The following is a 15,902-nucleotide window of genomic DNA, read 5'->3' on the forward strand; positions in this document are numbered from 1 at the left end:
GGAAAGTGGGTTCGTAGAACGATATACCCAGTGACAATCACATCCTAATCACAGAGCGTGTGAACACGTTACCTTACACAGCAAATGGGACTCTGAATATGTGATTAAGGGTCCTGAGATGAGATTATCCTGGTTATCTGAGAGAGCCCAAGGTTATCAGAGGATCCCTACAAGAGAGAGGCGGGGGGGTTGGTCAGAGAGAGATTGGAGGATGCTGGCTTTGAAATATGACTCGTTTTATTCAGGACATACACACAGCTTTCAGTGTGTCGCGCTTTGCATACATAACCTGCTCAGCCTGGTACTCTGCACAAAGAAAGCGGCTTCTGGCATGCCCATTTTACCATCTTCAGAGTGCACGGGCCTCACACTCATGAACGGGGAATGACACAGAATTCGTATTGGGGTGGGATGCTGCCAAACCCATTCACGATAGGGCTGAGGTCAATATCCTTGGGGTCAACAAGAGACTTCAAGCGGAAGTGTTGCAACATGGCGGCCAAGAACAGGAACAACTCCATGCGAGCCAGGCCTTCTCCGACACACACCCGCTTTCCTAGAGTGACAATAGTGTGCATGAGACACTGGGACAGCTTTTGGAGACAGCAGCTCAGGAGCCAGGGAGGAGGATGCTGTGGGCAAAATGCCACCCTATGCAGAATGAACCCCTCTCTGCCATTGAAAGGAAGCACAGGGTGGATTTCAGTATAAGAACACCAGGGTCCAGCCTTCACAAACCTTAGTCACTTGGACTTGGCTGCATAAACCGATGCTGGATTGGAGCATGGTCCCTGCCTACCCCAAGCTCACCCCAGTGTCCTACATGAAAAAGGTCAATGCTGCAACATTGGTGTGAAAGTTGTGGGTTGGCCATAGGCCTGGCCCTCACATCAACACCAGAGGGAAGACCGTGGGAAGAAGGCCAACGGTCCAAGAGGGGGACACTGAGTCACAGCTCAAAGAAGGCTGGATGGTCCTATGATGAGCCCAGATAACCAAACATTAGATTTTGTCTAGTAATCCTATTGAGAATTAGGTAATACAGTTTTGAAAGATTTTTCAGTAGGTCCTATTAAACAGATAAAGAGTTTTAGCCCTGAAAGTGAAATATCCACTGTATGGAAGAATAATTCATCCACAACACCTCACTCCCAGTATTTCTGGTGAAAAGATGTCACTTAACCTCTCTGAACAGGGAAGAACACATTTGGGTCATGTCGGTGAGAGAAGTGGGACATGATGTAGGTGTGGGATGAAGGCAGATCACACATGGAGCAGAGGGCAGGAATTTGGGACAAATCCCTGAGGAAGGTGCTACATTTGAACTCTTCTTACCTGCGGAAAATGCCTTGAAATGGTCACTGTACTTGAACTTTCCATTTTCATTCAGAAAGTGCTCTGGCTTAAACTGCTCTGGATCAGCGAATTCTTGTTTGTCATACAAGAGGGAGTCCAGTGTTGGAATTATGATTGTGCCCTAGAAGGAATGAAAGTCAAGTTAGCAAAAACCATGGCCTTTGATGTGGAAGCCAGTTGTCTTGCATTTCACCTGACAAAGATTATATGATTCAAGTCGGGGAAGGCGTTTGCTTACGGACGAGACAGAAAGCGTCAGTGTTCAGGGCAAAATAGTGATGAGAGTGCTGATCTTTTCAGAAGAGTTACTCCAGAGCTGGATGTTACTGTTGTTGGTTTCTGGTGTCAGAATACACCACAAAGACCTGGCACTATCTGATGAGTCCCTTTTCTGTATTTCCTCCGTTTCTGTGCTCACTGGGTCCATGTGAGGACTGCTGGGGAGGCAGCACTCTGCTGGCCCAGCCCCCACCGTTCGGCCACATCTGCCATAAGGAGGTTCCCTTGGATCCCCCATCATGTTCCCTGGCAGGATACCTGCACAGCTGCTAGAATGGTGCTCAGGGAGTGCAGTCTAGGCTCACATCTGACCTTGGGGATCACGTATCCTCTGAACACCGTGTCACGGTTGGCTTTGTGGTACACGTTGGAAGGCACGAGGTTGATGAACCGCATAATCTCATGCACCACGGCATCCGTGTAGGGCATCTCCAGCCTGTCCTTGATGGCAGGGATGCGGCTTGGTCCAATCACCCTATCAATTTCCTCATGAAGTTTCTCTGCCAAGATATGAATGGACAGATGTAAAGGATTGACTCCAGGCTTACTCAACATCCATCCATCCACCCGATCACCCAATAGATGTTTATGGAGCTCTCTGAGCAGTGCTTTAGGGTGCCCCAGGTACTCTGGACTGTTGGATAACCGCTCCATAAATGCCACTAAGAGCTAAGCTCTATGACGCTATAGTCTACAGCATGTTTTGGCCTCCATTATCTTTTTTATCTTTTACTGAGGTAACATTGTTTTATAGCATTATATAAGTTTTTGGTGTACAACATTAAAAATCGCCATCTGTATGTTGTGCTCACCACCAAAAGTATACTTTCCACCATCACCATACAATTGACTCCCTTTACCCACTTCACTCCCCCCTTCACCCCCTTTTCCCTCTGGTAACCATTGATCTTTGGTCTGTTTCTATGAGTTTATTTGTTCTGTTTTTTAATATTCCACATATGAGAAATCATATGGTATTTGTCCATCTTTCTCCATCTGACTCAGTTCATTTGGCATATAGTAACTTAAAGGTGCACCCATGTTGTTGCAAATGGCAAGATTACATCCTTTTTATGGCTTAATAATATTCCATTCCATCTTCTTTATCCATCCAGTCACTGATGGACACCTAGGTTATTTCCATATCTTGGTTGTTGTAAATAATGCTGCAATTAATGTAGAGATGCATATATTTTTAAATTAGCATTTTAATATTCTTTTCCCCCTACCCTACCCATCCCCGTTTTTTGTGGGGTTTTTTTTTTTAAGATTTTATTGGGGAAGGGGAACAGGACTTTATTGGGGAACAGTGTGTACTTCCAGGACTTTTTTCCAAGTCAAGTTGTTGTCCTTTCAGTCTTAGTTGTGGAGGGCGCAGCTCAGCTCCAGGTCCAGTTGCCGTTGCTAGTTGCAGGGGGCGCAGGCCACCATCCCTTGTGGGAGTCGAACCGGCAAACTTGTGGTTGAGAGGACGCACTCCAATCAATTGGGCCATCTGGGAATTCAGCGGCAGCTCAGCAACAGCTCAGCGGCAGCTCAGCGGCAGCTCAGCTCAAGGTGCTATGTTCAATCTTAGTTGCAGGGGCCAGAGCCCACCATCCCTTGCGGGACTCAAGGAATTGAACTGGCAACCTTGTCGTTGAGAGCCTACTGGCCCATGTGGGAATCGAACCGCCAGCCTACGGAGTTAAGAGCATGGAGCTCTAACTGCCTGAGCCACCGGGCCGGCCCCATCCCCAGTTTTTAAGCCATTGTTTCTTAGTCTAGTTGTAGGTCGCAGCTCCCTGGCCCATGCTGATATTATGAGCCTTGCGCTCCATCCAGCTGAGGCAGTCGGTCCAGGTCATTTGTCAGCTGCTCACAGCATCTCACGGTAGCTCACGTCAGCTGATGGCCCCTCATGACTGCTAGCCAGCACGGCCAATCACGGTAGCACACACGTCAGCACACAGCAACTCACACCGACCTCCGGCTGCTCACCGTAGCCCAGCTCCAGGGAGAGACATTGTTCACGGTCTTAGCTGTAGAAGGCTCAGCTCACTGGCCCATGTGGGAATTGAACTGGCGATGTCGGTGTTAGGAGCACGGTGCTCTAACTGCTTGAGCCACCGGGCCAGCCCCATTTTAATATTCTTCAGATAAATACCCAGAAGTGGGGTAGCTGAATCATATGGTAGTTAGATTTTTAATTTTTTGAGGACTCTCTATATTGTTTTCCATGGCAGCTGCACCAATCTGCATTCCGACCAACAGTGCACAAGGGTTCCCTTTTCTCCACATCCTCACCAACACTAGTTATTTCTTGTCTTTTTGGTAATAGCCATCCTAAGAGGTGCGAATCTCATTGTGGTTTTGATTTGCATTTACTTGATTATTTCTATTTTTGTTTCCCTTGCCTGTTTGAATTATTAAAGTCAAATCTACAAAAACATCATCAAGACCAGTGTCAATGAGCTTACCACCACCTATGTTTTCTTTTGTATGTTTTATTGTTTCAAGTTTTATGTTCACGTCTTTAATCCATTTAGAGGTAACTTTAGTAGAAGGTGGTGGACTAGTTTCATTCTTTCACATGTGGTGGTCCAGTTTTCCCAACACTATTTATTGAAGAGACTGTCGTTTCTCCATGGTATCTTCTTGGCTCCTTTGTTGTATGTTATTTGTCCATATATGTGTGGATTTATTTCTGGGCTCTTGAATCTGTTCCATTGATCTGTGTGTCTGTTTTTCTGCCAGGACTACACTGTGTTGGTTACTACAGCTTTGTAGTATGGTTTGAAATCAGGAAGTGTGATACCTTCGGCTTTGTTATTTTTTCTCTGGATTGCTTTGGCTATTTGGGGTCTTTCTTGTTTCCATACAAATGTTAGGATTTTTTGTTCTGTATCTGTGAAAAATGACGTGCAGATTTTGATATGGATTGCATTGAATCTGTAGATTGCTTTAGGTAGTACGGACATTTTAACAATGTTAATTCTTCCAATCCATGAGCACAGGATACCTTTCCATTTACTTGTGTCTTCCTCAATTTTTCCTGAGCTCATTGAATGGTCTTTCTGAGTTTTCTTGCAGCTTGTTGAGTTTCTTCATGACAGATATGTTAAATTTGCTACCAGTTAGATCACAATCCTCTGTGATTTTTAGTTTGGTTTCTGGAGAATTGTCACTTTCTGTAATATCATGTTACCATGGTTTATCATGGTGGTGGACGGGTTGTCCCTCTGCCCTGCATTTGCAGTAGCAAACACTTCTCTTTTTTAGGTAAGGCTTGGTCAACTTTGTGAGTTCAACAGGTTGACCATTACAGGCCTTTCTTCTGTTTACCAGTAGGTGGCGCTACAGCACACGTTTTTGGTTTCTCCTACCTGCGTTATCTCCCGCTCTGACAGCCTGCACTTTCCACCCTTCACTGCCTCTGCCAGAGGTGCCGCAGGTGCCTTTCTGTGTTTATTCTTGTGCTGCTGCCGGTGTCACAGCGGTTGTGGGCGGTGCTGCCAGGGTCCCTGGGATGGTGGGCACCTCTGTTGCATCTGGGGTCGCCTGAGTCACAGTTGCCAGCACCATGGTAGGGTCAGGGTGGGGGTGGGGCAGAAGCCAAGGTCATGTACAAGCGCACTTCCCCTCAAAGAACTCGCCCATCAAACCCAAGTGCCAGTCCTGCAATGGTTAACAAGCAATGCCAGTTCCCATTTTGCAGACAGAAAGCTGAAGCCTAAACACTCTATGCTGACCGGTCAGGTGTGATAGCCGCACAGCCCAGGCGTCCTTGCCTGTCACTTGACATACCTGCGACGTCCGGGTACTTCATGAGAATCAGGAGCCCGTATCTCAGAGTTGTGCTGGTGGTCACTGTCCCAGCAAACAACAGGTCGGCCACGGTCACAGCAATGCTGTCCAAGGTGTACACAGGCTCTGCACTGTGTTTTTCCTGAAGATGTTAGAGACAGACAGGAAGTTGATAAAGGGACATCTTCTGGTGAACAAGAAATAGACCCTTGTGTCCCCCATAGCAGAGAGCCCAGCAGCCCTGCCAGCTCCACAGGGAGGAGAGGCAGGTGTGCACAGGCTGTGTTGTGGAGACACAGTCATCTCCGTTGAGCAGCCAGAGATACCCCGGCTCCCAGAAAACTAGCCTCAGGAGGGACTGTGCCCCTTCCATAGCCTTGGGGGCCATCTTGGGGGTGAGGCTCTTCCTGGTCCTGTGCTATGACCTCCTGTTGTCCAGGGCTGAGCTGTGGGGCCTCTGCTAACAACCCAAGAGTCGCAGGAGCTGCGCTCAGCCACCTTCAGCCACCACAACCAGTGCCTTTGGGTCCCAGGAGGGAGGGATGTCCCTGGGACCCAGACACCTGGAAGGGCAGTGAGGGGCCCAACTGCTGGACGGGTTTCTCAGATACAAACAGGCCGTCATCTAGGGAAATCAGATGTGGAGTCACATGCTGTGTGCGAGCCACCAGTGACATCAAAGGAAGAAGGAGAGTCTTCACCAACCTGAGCTGGGGCAGATGCTGGGTTGGCCTGGGACCTGGGTCCAAATTGGGGTTTATGTACTGATGAGGAATGCTGAGGGCCTCTCCTCATATGGGACGTGGCCATGGTTAGGAAGCAAGGACTGCAGGCAGCCAATGTGAGGGGCCCACAAACCCAGTCCCACTGAACAGTCCAGACTGTTCCCCAAGAAAGACTGTCCTGTTGAGCAGTGTGGTGGCCAGTGCAGTGGTGGTGAAGGTCAGGCAGGCAAACTGTCGACTGGTGTGGGAGCAGCGTGTGGTGGTTGTGCTGAAGGCAGTGTGCTTGTGTGAAACTAAAAGCATCACAATGTGCCCAGTGAAGGCAGTTTGGGCACCAGCAGTGCAGGTCATAATATCAATCTGCCCCCCACCTCTATCTCCTAACAACTGCACTTGACTTTACAGGCTGTGTGGCAAGGGTACCTTCTCCATCTCCATGAGCAGGCAATCGATGAAGTCTCGGGGGCAGCTGGGGTCCAGTGACTTATGGTGCTCCTTCACTCTTTCTAAAACATAGTTTTTTATTTCAGACACATTTTTCATTACTTTTCTATGGCTTCCAGGCAGGTAGTGTACAAAGGTTGGAAAAATATTATAAATCTGGAGAGAGAGAGAGAGAACGAGAGAGAGAGAGAGAGAGATCTTACTATATATGTTTGGTTTTTTTCCCTGGATGCAACATAATGTTGTGTACTAAACTAATAAGTTTCTCCAAATCTAAATGTATGGCTGTCGGTATTGTATTATTTATAGTATTTGGGCCCACGGCATCTCTTGGGGCACTCAAGGTGCGGCATTAGGTGGGGTGCGTTCTGTGGGGAATGTGAACACAGACGCGCATGTGTCATATATCTGGTGGGGACTGATTTTACAGAGTGAAACGGTAAGTGTCCAGGGGCAGCATGGGGCCGTTGGCATCCCCAGAAAAATGCTCGGAGCAGCAGTGCTGGCTCCTGCATGCCTGTCTGCCCACATAACCCGGATTTCCCTTCTCCCTTTTCTAAGGAAAACTCTGGGTGGAAGGTGAGCACAGACTCACGACCAGCGCGGTGCCTTCACCTGCAGCCAGCCAGTGCTCAGCAGATAGAAGTTGTCGTGGAGCATACGCCGCAGCCTCAGGCCCGACTCGTCGCGGTAGCCAAATCGCTGGCGGAAGAGGATGTCAGAAATGACGTTGAAGGGGGCGCAGCCGAGGAGGAAGGTGGGGTCGAAAGGCTGGCCTGGAAGACAGGTGCGAGGTGACAGGGCGGCCCCTTGGTCTGTGGGCGAATACGCACCCGCGCCTGGGAGGAGACGCCCTGAAAACCGCGACCATTCCCAAGAGATTGGGATATTGGCACCCACGCGGACTTCTTCACTTTTCGGTTATTCACGGAGCCGTGAAATGGTGTCCGAGGGTGAACACGCCTTCCCGCGGGCTGTCCGGGTGCCCCCACCCCGGGGTCGGGGGAGCCCAGCCAGGGCGGGGCGCGGGGACTCGGGAGGCCCGGCAGCCACACGCACCCTTGGTCTGCCGGAGCGCCTCCAGCAGGAACTGGGCCTCCTTCTGGATCCTGTGCTCGTTGCCCTGCTTCCCCATCCCGAAGTCACGCAGGGTGCTCAGGGAAAGCCGCCGGATGTCCTTCCAGGTCGGGCCATCATTGAAAATTATACCTAAGGAAGAGGGAGCGGCAGAGCAGTTGCTGCCACCACGCAGAGCGGGCGCCAGGGGGCGGCAGTGAGGCGCGCGGGAAAGGACACGGAGCCACGCTGGGAGCCTGCCCGCCTGCGCCTGCGGTTCCTGTCCCCGTCGCGCTTACACCCACCCCCTTGGGAGCCCTCGCGTTCACTCCAGCAACTCACTGTCGCTCCTTTTCCACTTTGCCTGCTCTCCCCGAGTGAAATTGAACTATGCTTCCCACCTTTTTCCTGTCTGCTGACGAAATTCCTGGAAAGCCATTCTGTTGTCACCGATTTTTAACCCTTACGCCCCAAATATCTCCAGTCGCAGCTCTCTGGCTTCACAAAGTGTCCTTGCTACAGTGTCAGGGTCACAGGCCCCCAGCTCGGGAACCACATCTGACAGGTCCGGGACAGGGGCCTGTGGCCCTGCACCAAGTTCAACACAGTGGTCCTGGGTTCCACTCCGTGTGTCTGAGCCACATGTTCCGGGGGCTTTGCGTCGTGCGCCGCAAGGACACTGGGCAGAGTCCTGGTTGCCAGGGTGCGGGCCTGGGGACATGGGACCCAAACACGAGGTTTCCAAGGGATCAGCTGGCTGGGTGATCCAAGAGGGGTGGGGTGGGGACCAGAGTGTCGCCCAGGAGGCAGGAGGCCAGCCACTGAGGGCAGTGTGCTAGGGGGCAGGTGATTTAAAATGTCACAGAGATGAGTGGTATAGCAGGGTACAGATGGAAGATGGAGAAAAATTTGAGGAGAGACAGAGAGAGACAAATACAGAGACAGACAGAGAGACAGGCAGAAACAGACACAGAAAGAAACAAAGACAGAGACACAGAGATACAGGGAGACAGAGACAGAGAGAGAACGCAGAGGCGCCAGCATTGTTTGGGACCCCTAACAGGCTGACACGGAGCCAACAGTGGCTTCTGTCTCCATGCTTTATGAAGACTGAGTGGTGAGTACAGTTCTTTTGGCACAATATCATGCTAATAATGAACATTCATGTCACTGTCCCTGGGGTACAGATATGTCCCATGTCCAGGTCCTGGCAGATGGTCAGGGTCAACTCTGGGCCAGGTGAGATACATGAAAACAGGGCTTTGGAGCACCCAGGTGAAGCCCCCGTAAGTGTAGCCTGTGGAATGTGGGTGCTGGGCCCTGCCTGGCTGTATCCAGGGGCCCATGACTTGGACCAGGTGGCAGATAAGTGCTCTCTGGAACAAGGACAAGAGCTGCTTGAGTAAAACCCAAAAAAGTAAAAAAAATCCACAATGTCCAAGAGGGAAAATCCAAGGCCATTGATTGTGACAGAATGTAACCTTGGAGACGTAGACTGGAAAACTAAGGCAAGAACACCATGCGAACACTGTGCCCAACTGTAACTGCATCATTTTGAAATTTTTACATAAAATGGATGAAGGTTTTTTGAGGCTTGTCACCAAAATTGATTCAGGAAGACCTAAAGGCATCCAGGTTTTGTAGGGTGGGTGAGACACTGTGTTTATTCCTAATCTGCTTTGGCATCACCCTAAAACCTAAAGCAACAGTGAACACCTGAAAAATAAGCAGGGGCAGTCGGAGGATGGGGGGGCGGAGAGCAGCAAGTGGGGGCAGTGAGCATTTGGAGACGAGAGCTGAAGGAAGGAGCCCCCACTAAGCAGGTGCCCACATGAGCTCCAGAACATCCCAGGAGACACAGAAGGCGGGGTCTGGGGTCAGAGTTCTCAGACAAGGACCAGTTAAACCCCAAGACCCCAGCCCTCTTCCCTGCAGGAGGTGACACGAGCGTTTTCTGGATGAGGGGACTCAGGGCTGTGAAGACAGGTGAGATGGCACCACTGGAAGTCTCATTCTGGGCTGGGACTGCACTTAGAACCCCCTTCCTGGTCTGAGAAGACCCCCTGGTGGATATTGTTGGCCCCTCAATGGAGAACACAGACTTCAGCTGAGCAAAGCCCTGCGGACCTACTCAGAATCCAGCAGGTTTCGGTGCCCATCATTGGGGGGCGGGGGGGGAGCCTCAATGGCCATTTGAAGCCTTGAGCAGGAATTGCTCCCAAGATCAGAGGAGGCTGAGGGCCCGCAAGCTGAAAGGTCTGCACAAGGAAGGCATGCTCACCCTTCACAAGCATCACTCGCCCTCTGTCGTATTTCTCTGCTAAAATGTCTGTCCTGCTGCTCAGAGTGTGGGTGCTGGAGGTCCTAGTCATTTGGGGTACAACCTCACATAGAAGTTTCCGCGAAAATACACACTGAGTGATGACTGAATGAATGACTGCACCAACCATCACCTGAATTGTCTGAGCATCGCTTTACCTTTCTGCCTTTGCTGTGTGGCTGTCGTTTCAGCACCTGCCAGGCCCATGCACCCACCTCGGCACCAAGAAGAGGGAGGTACCTCTGTCCTTGTGCTGATGCATCATGAAGAATTCCGCTCGGCCGGAAAAGTCATCCTTGTGTTGTAGCAGCACCTCCCTCACAGCCTGGTAGCCATACAGGACCACCACGCGAAAGGAGCCCAGGTGCAAGGTAAATACCGGCCCGTACTGCTCTGCCATCTGCCAGACCAGCAAGCAGAAAGTGAGGCCACCGGGGCCCTGGGGAGAAGAGGACCCCCAAAGCCATTGCTATGGACCAAGAGAACCCAGAGGGACCTGGGAAAAGACTGTCCTTGTCAAGCCCGACTTGAGAGGACCATCCCCAGATGGCTTTCTTCCGAAAGGAGCCTTGCTCCAGTGCACCTGCACACCGGCACAGCTGGCCACACTCACCTTGGTGTGGCTAGTACCCCTCCTACTGGGCCAGCTTCCCCGTCCCTCCCCTGAGGCCACTTTGCCCACATCTGTCCGTTAGCTTCACTATTTGCTGTCCCCAGGCAAGGTCCTGGGCCCCAGTGCACTGCAGGAGGACCCAGAGCCCAGCACCATCCTGACCCCTGCGAGCCCGTCCTCCGTGGCACATAAAGCACCGTCAACACCTCCCTTAACTCAAACACTTCCCAAGCCTGCCCTGTGCCTTGTGGCATTCTCTTAGGTATTAACTCATTTAATAGATTTATCAACTCATTTCATTTTTACGTTTGTTAGCTCAGTCATGCTCCCGACGTAGGAGGAGGTAGCAGGCCGGTTTCTCAAACAAACACTTCACTTTTTACTCTGTTCTTGGACATACTCAGAGGACTGTGAGTGACACCCAGGAAGGGTGTATCCGGTGTGAATGCAGGGCCCTCCTTGCATCGCAGGGGCAACATCAGCCGCTGCCACACAAGCCATCCAATGACAAGGCAGTTGACACTCAGCTCAAGCAGGGCCCCCCAGGGCTGGCCAGGGCCAATGCCCATTTGAGGGCTCCACGCCCAAGCTGGACCATTAGTACACATTCTGAATATCAGTCTTGGATGCTACTGTTAATTCAGAACAATTTGTCTGACAATGGGGAGAATGCACACATAGTACATCTAATTCCCAAATTTTCCTCTACCAAATGAACAGTATTTCTCTTACCTTGCTGAAGGATTTGGGAATATTACTGATTTCAATCTGGAACATGTTCCCAATGATGGGCAGTGGGAAGGGACCGGGGGGCAGTTTCCAGCTGCTGTAGACCTGCTTCCAGATGGAGATGACCAGCAGGCTGGCCATCCACACCAGCAGGGCCACTGTGACACTCAGGGCAGACATGGTGCCGTTGGGGGCTCTGCCGAGTTCTGGGGACACTTCTGCAGAAAGGCAGAGCTTTTATAATGCACCCTTGAAAGGGAGGGTGACCAGCCACCCAGTGCCCTTTCTTCTGGCCCGAGATGCTAGTTTATCATTAGCTGCTGTTTGCTGTCACTTCAAAGGCTAATTCCTGTAGTGATTGTGTCTCAGAAGCGTCATCCAGGCCCGACAATACCTGGCTCTGTCAACAGTGCTGGCATCTGCACCCATGTCGCTGTTTACATAAGGACACCCCAACCTGTAGAGAATTTGTATACAAATTCATTTGAGCTCAACAGAGGATACACCTGGAAGCAACATCTCAACAGGCTGAGAAAAGTGCTTCCGAGAACGACAGTGTGCAGCTTCTTTTATGCATTTAGAATTACGGAGGGCATATAGCAAGTTTAAATGGAGGTGGGAGAAAGCAAGGGGAGTGCGATTACAGGACAATTAAGAAGATCATGTGCTCTCTTGAGGGTGGTTGCACCTCTGAGGAGTCTGAACAGAAGATCGCTGAACAGAAGATGGCATTTCAAAGGTGTGTTAACCTACATACACAAGAATAGTGGACAGGGGCTGGCTTGAGTGAACATGAACCTTTTAGTAAAGAAGTTACGGGCCTAAGGAGGGACTACCCCCCATGACCTGCCCAGTTAGGAATTCATGAGGTCACTTTCAGTAGATTTATTACAGCACCACTTTTTTGCCCGCATCAGTAAATAAAGTCCAGGGTCACCAACACATAGGTCAGAATGGGGGATGGGGGACTACCTCCCTTTGATTCTGGTTGGCTGAGGAGGATTAAGGTTGTTTTCATGTGCTTGTCTGGGGTAGGATTTATGCAAGCCAACATCAATTACATGCTGACTGTGTCAGGTGGTGCTGTTTAATTCTCTGAACATCGGATCAATAGCAAGGTTGTTAGCTCGTGCATTGTGAAAAATTCACAAGGCAGGTAGAAATACAGAAGGAAGATTTATTAAAGTAAGAGGAGGGCAGAGTGGGCTGGGCAGAGTCTGCTGGAGACTTCTGCTTTGAGTCTTTGTTTCATCTGAAGTTTTATATTTTCTAACCAGGATGTAAATTGCTTTGTCCTGTAATGGAATCTTCCATTGCATTTGGCTTTTTCTGTTGGGGTGGGGGAAGGTGCATTTAAACTGGGTATGGCCACCGTTGCATGTTATGTAAATCAAGTTGGAGCCAGGAGTGGATCCCATACAGATACAGAACCTCTCCCGAGTCACAGTGTTGGGCATGCAAGGCTGAAGTACACAGAAGCGTTGAAACTGGAATTCATGGCAAGTGTATAGTAAACAGAGTCATTAAGTTTTGACGGGAAGAAGGAAAAGAAAAGAAAGAACAAAACACTTTTAAAAACTCCCAAGCTAAGTTATACTTGTTAAATCGAATTATACCAGAGGTCCAAATCTCAAAAGAGAAGATTTAGTGCCACTGTTACAATCCCCTGTCTTATCAGTCAGGTTTGTCTGGATAGCCCCTAATAGTACGTGAATCACCATCAGCCAAACTCACAAGACCATAGAAGGAAAATTCAACATCTGAATTCCATTCCACTCGTCAAATCACCTGGCAAAATTCAGTGGAGAAAAACGGACAGGGAGAAAAAGAGTTGATTAATTTTGAAAAAGTTAATCTCTGATTATAAAAACCGTATCTTTTTATTATTGAAAATTAGGAGATAATTATTTTACCAAATTATAAAAAATTAAATGAGGATTTTTGTTGAATTTGCTATAAATCAATGAGTTACTTTGGGTGGACTTTCTATTTTCCGCACGTCCTGTGGTTAACGGAGAGCAGGCTCTTCTGGGCACAATGCCCAGGTTCTTGGCGTCTCGAGCAAAGAATTGAATGAGATACCGAGGTAAAGTGGTGAAAGAGTAGTTTATTTGAAGGAAAAGTACACTTCAAAGAGGTAGAAGCGGGGCAGGGGACTTCCTAGGATTCAGGCTGGGAACAACCTTCTGTTTAAGGTGAAAAAGCTGATTTGAAAGCTGATTAAGATCGGGAACCAGGGGCTGAGAAACTCGTTTGGCCTGCACATCCCCCAGACAGTAGTGGGTCTCATATCTATAAGGCTACTGGGAGTCACGAAAATCTTGTCCCATGTGGTCTAGATGTGAGAGTATGACTTCTGGATTGTTCTCCACCGCTGCAGTTGGCCTAAAGCCTTGTTGGAGGATCATACGGAGCCTCAGGGCTGTTAGGCGGCAGGAAATACATTTTGTTAGGAAGTTTAAAATACAGGGTCCAAAGATAAGGATTAAAATAGTTGTTAATAACGGTCCCTCAAGGGGAAGAAGCCAGGATACCTCACTCTAGATCTTGGACCAGGATCCTCGAGATTCACTCAATTGTTGGCAGACACAGGAGGCTCTATCTTTTGAGCAGCAGCTCTGACTATGTCAGACTGATTAACACAGAAACAACACTTTTCTTTTAAAAAGAAGCATAGACCCCCCTTTTGGCAGTTAGGGAGTCTAGTCCTGTGAATTTGAAGGATTTCACCTGTCAAGGAGTTTAATGGGTTCTGTAAAATGAGGAGATTCTTAGAAATGTCGCCCAGGCTGTCGGAACGGTCTTTAGACATGGCTGTGCCTGGACCTACCCCTGCAACAACAACAGGGCTATTAATACGGAGAATACATTGCGTGGCCCTTTTGGCTCTTATATATGTCCTTAAAGGAACAGTCAGGGATTGATTATTGGGGCTATTTTGATCTTTGGAGCCAAGTAGCCAATTAGCTGGAAGGCATATGTAAGACCTAGTCCCACAGAGGAAAAACTTAGAGCAATAATGAGCAGCTCCAGCAGTTCTGTCTGAAGAGGAGCTGAGGTCTTCAGCCGGCTCACAGGACACGAGTGACCGTCTTCCTCCTGGGGGCGTCCTGTGGAGACTGAAATGAAACAGGCTTGATGCGAGGGAAGTGGGCCCAGCCACTGACTCTCTGAAGTCCAACCGTTGGGGGTGCTTGGAAAAATTGAGTGTCCCTTCCATGTAGGAGCTAACTGGTCTGTTAGAGACTCTTTCCTTTAGGATTCTACTAATATTTGGTCCCCGATATCTAAGTGCCTGCTGAGCCTCTCCCAAGCTAACAACATAGGAGATAACAGAACTGAGGGTAGAATCTAAAGCAATGGGCAGCAGTCAGGGCCAGGGCTTTCAGGTCTTCCAATACAACTTTTCCAGAACCCTTTTTAAGTTTAGTTTGCTTATTTTACATTTCCTCTAAGGTAAAGAACAATGATAAGGAACAGTCTCAGTAAAATAAGCCCAACTCTGGGAGCTGCCTTTATCTTTACAACACAGCAGTTTTCAGAGGAAAAAGGTCCAGAGGGAGCAGTTGAGACAGAATAAATGGCTTCTATATTAAGCAGGAAGTTAACAGGCTTACCTGCCACATCAGAGTCACTTGCAGTTTTACCCCCTGTGAAGAGAACAGCTTGGGAGCCACTGGGAACTTCAGGCCCAACAGTGATCACAGCTATTTGTGGGAAAGGAGTTGGTCCCTGTTCCCTTCAGAACAGGGGGCAATCCCGCCTCCTGTGCCCTTTAGTTTGCACAGGGGGCAGGGCTTCTTTGGAGGGTTAAAACACTCCTTATTCCAGTGCTCTGAGCTTTCACATTCAAAGCAGGCTCCTTTATCTGGCGTTTCCTCTTCTGGGCTTTTGGGGTGCCCTGAGGTGGCTTCAGTCCTGGGTTGTCTATAACTGTGGCCAAAAGTCTGGCCTGTCTCTGGTCTCACTGTTCCTTTATTCCTCGTTTTTTCTGTCTCGGTTTTTAAAGACATTTAAACAGATTCCTGGCCTTCTCTAGGATCTGAGCCTCTTAATCAGGGATGTAACAGTGGGTCAGAACCATTAGAATTCCCTGCATGTTAGGGGAAAACATCAGGCTAAGCTTCCTTATATTGGCCTATACCCGATACCGAGGAAAGCACATGAACTCTAGCAGTTCTAAAATATAGAAGTTTACCTAACCATTAGCAAAACTTAGTTTTTAGATTTAATCTTTGAGTAACCAAGGACCTGATTGAGACAACATAAAACATTGAAAATTATTTTGATGTCACGTATAATCTTTGCTTTTCAGGTAAAAACACATTTTCATAATATCAATGGCAGACCAATAATCTAACAAACTTTGTCTTATTTAGCAGAGAGAAAAAACTTAACTTTTATTTGTACCAACTTATTTTTGATATTTAAACTCACTTAATTGCATTTAGCTTAACCATATGTAAAATTCTCTCAAGATTTTCCTTCATAAACCATCTATGACTTTCTTACTCCCTCTTAGTCTCCTCACTCATTCAGAAATAACCATCTTTAGGACTAACTACTTTCTTTCAGTTCCTTCAAAAACACATTT

At 48.7% G+C, this 15,902-nt stretch overlaps 1 protein-coding gene across 2 annotated transcripts; it reads right to left on the reverse strand.

The window, feature by feature from the left end:
• Nucleotides 1–215: 215 nt before the first annotated feature.
• Nucleotides 216–11,531, reverse strand: CYP2E1 (cytochrome P450 family 2 subfamily E member 1). 2 transcript variants are annotated; one of them, XM_074338729.2, is made up of 9 exons: nucleotides 11,312–11,531; nucleotides 10,182–10,366; nucleotides 7,650–7,828; nucleotides 7,206–7,366; nucleotides 6,570–6,746; nucleotides 5,422–5,563; nucleotides 1,948–2,135; nucleotides 1,336–1,477; nucleotides 216–556 (listed from the first exon to the last, which is right to left on the reverse strand). In XM_074338729.2, exons 1-9 carry the CDS (start codon nucleotides 11,486–11,488, stop codon nucleotides 372–374), a joined length of 1,536 nt encoding a protein of 511 aa, XP_074194830.2. In that variant the 5' UTR covers nucleotides 11,489–11,531; the 3' UTR covers nucleotides 216–371. The 2 variants fall into 2 exon arrangements, with proteins under 2 accessions (XP_074194830.2, XP_019583895.3); XM_019728336.3 differs by having other exon boundaries at nucleotides 7,650–7,799; nucleotides 10,207–10,366; nucleotides 11,312–11,530.
• Between the last annotated feature and the right edge of the window lie 4,371 nt (nucleotides 11,532–15,902).

This window comes from Rhinolophus sinicus, chromosome 15, assembly GCF_057876585.1.
Source record: "Rhinolophus sinicus isolate RSI-liver-muscle chromosome 15, RSI-T2T, whole genome shotgun sequence".
NCBI classification, from domain to species: domain Eukaryota; kingdom Metazoa; phylum Chordata; class Mammalia; order Chiroptera; family Rhinolophidae; genus Rhinolophus; species Rhinolophus sinicus.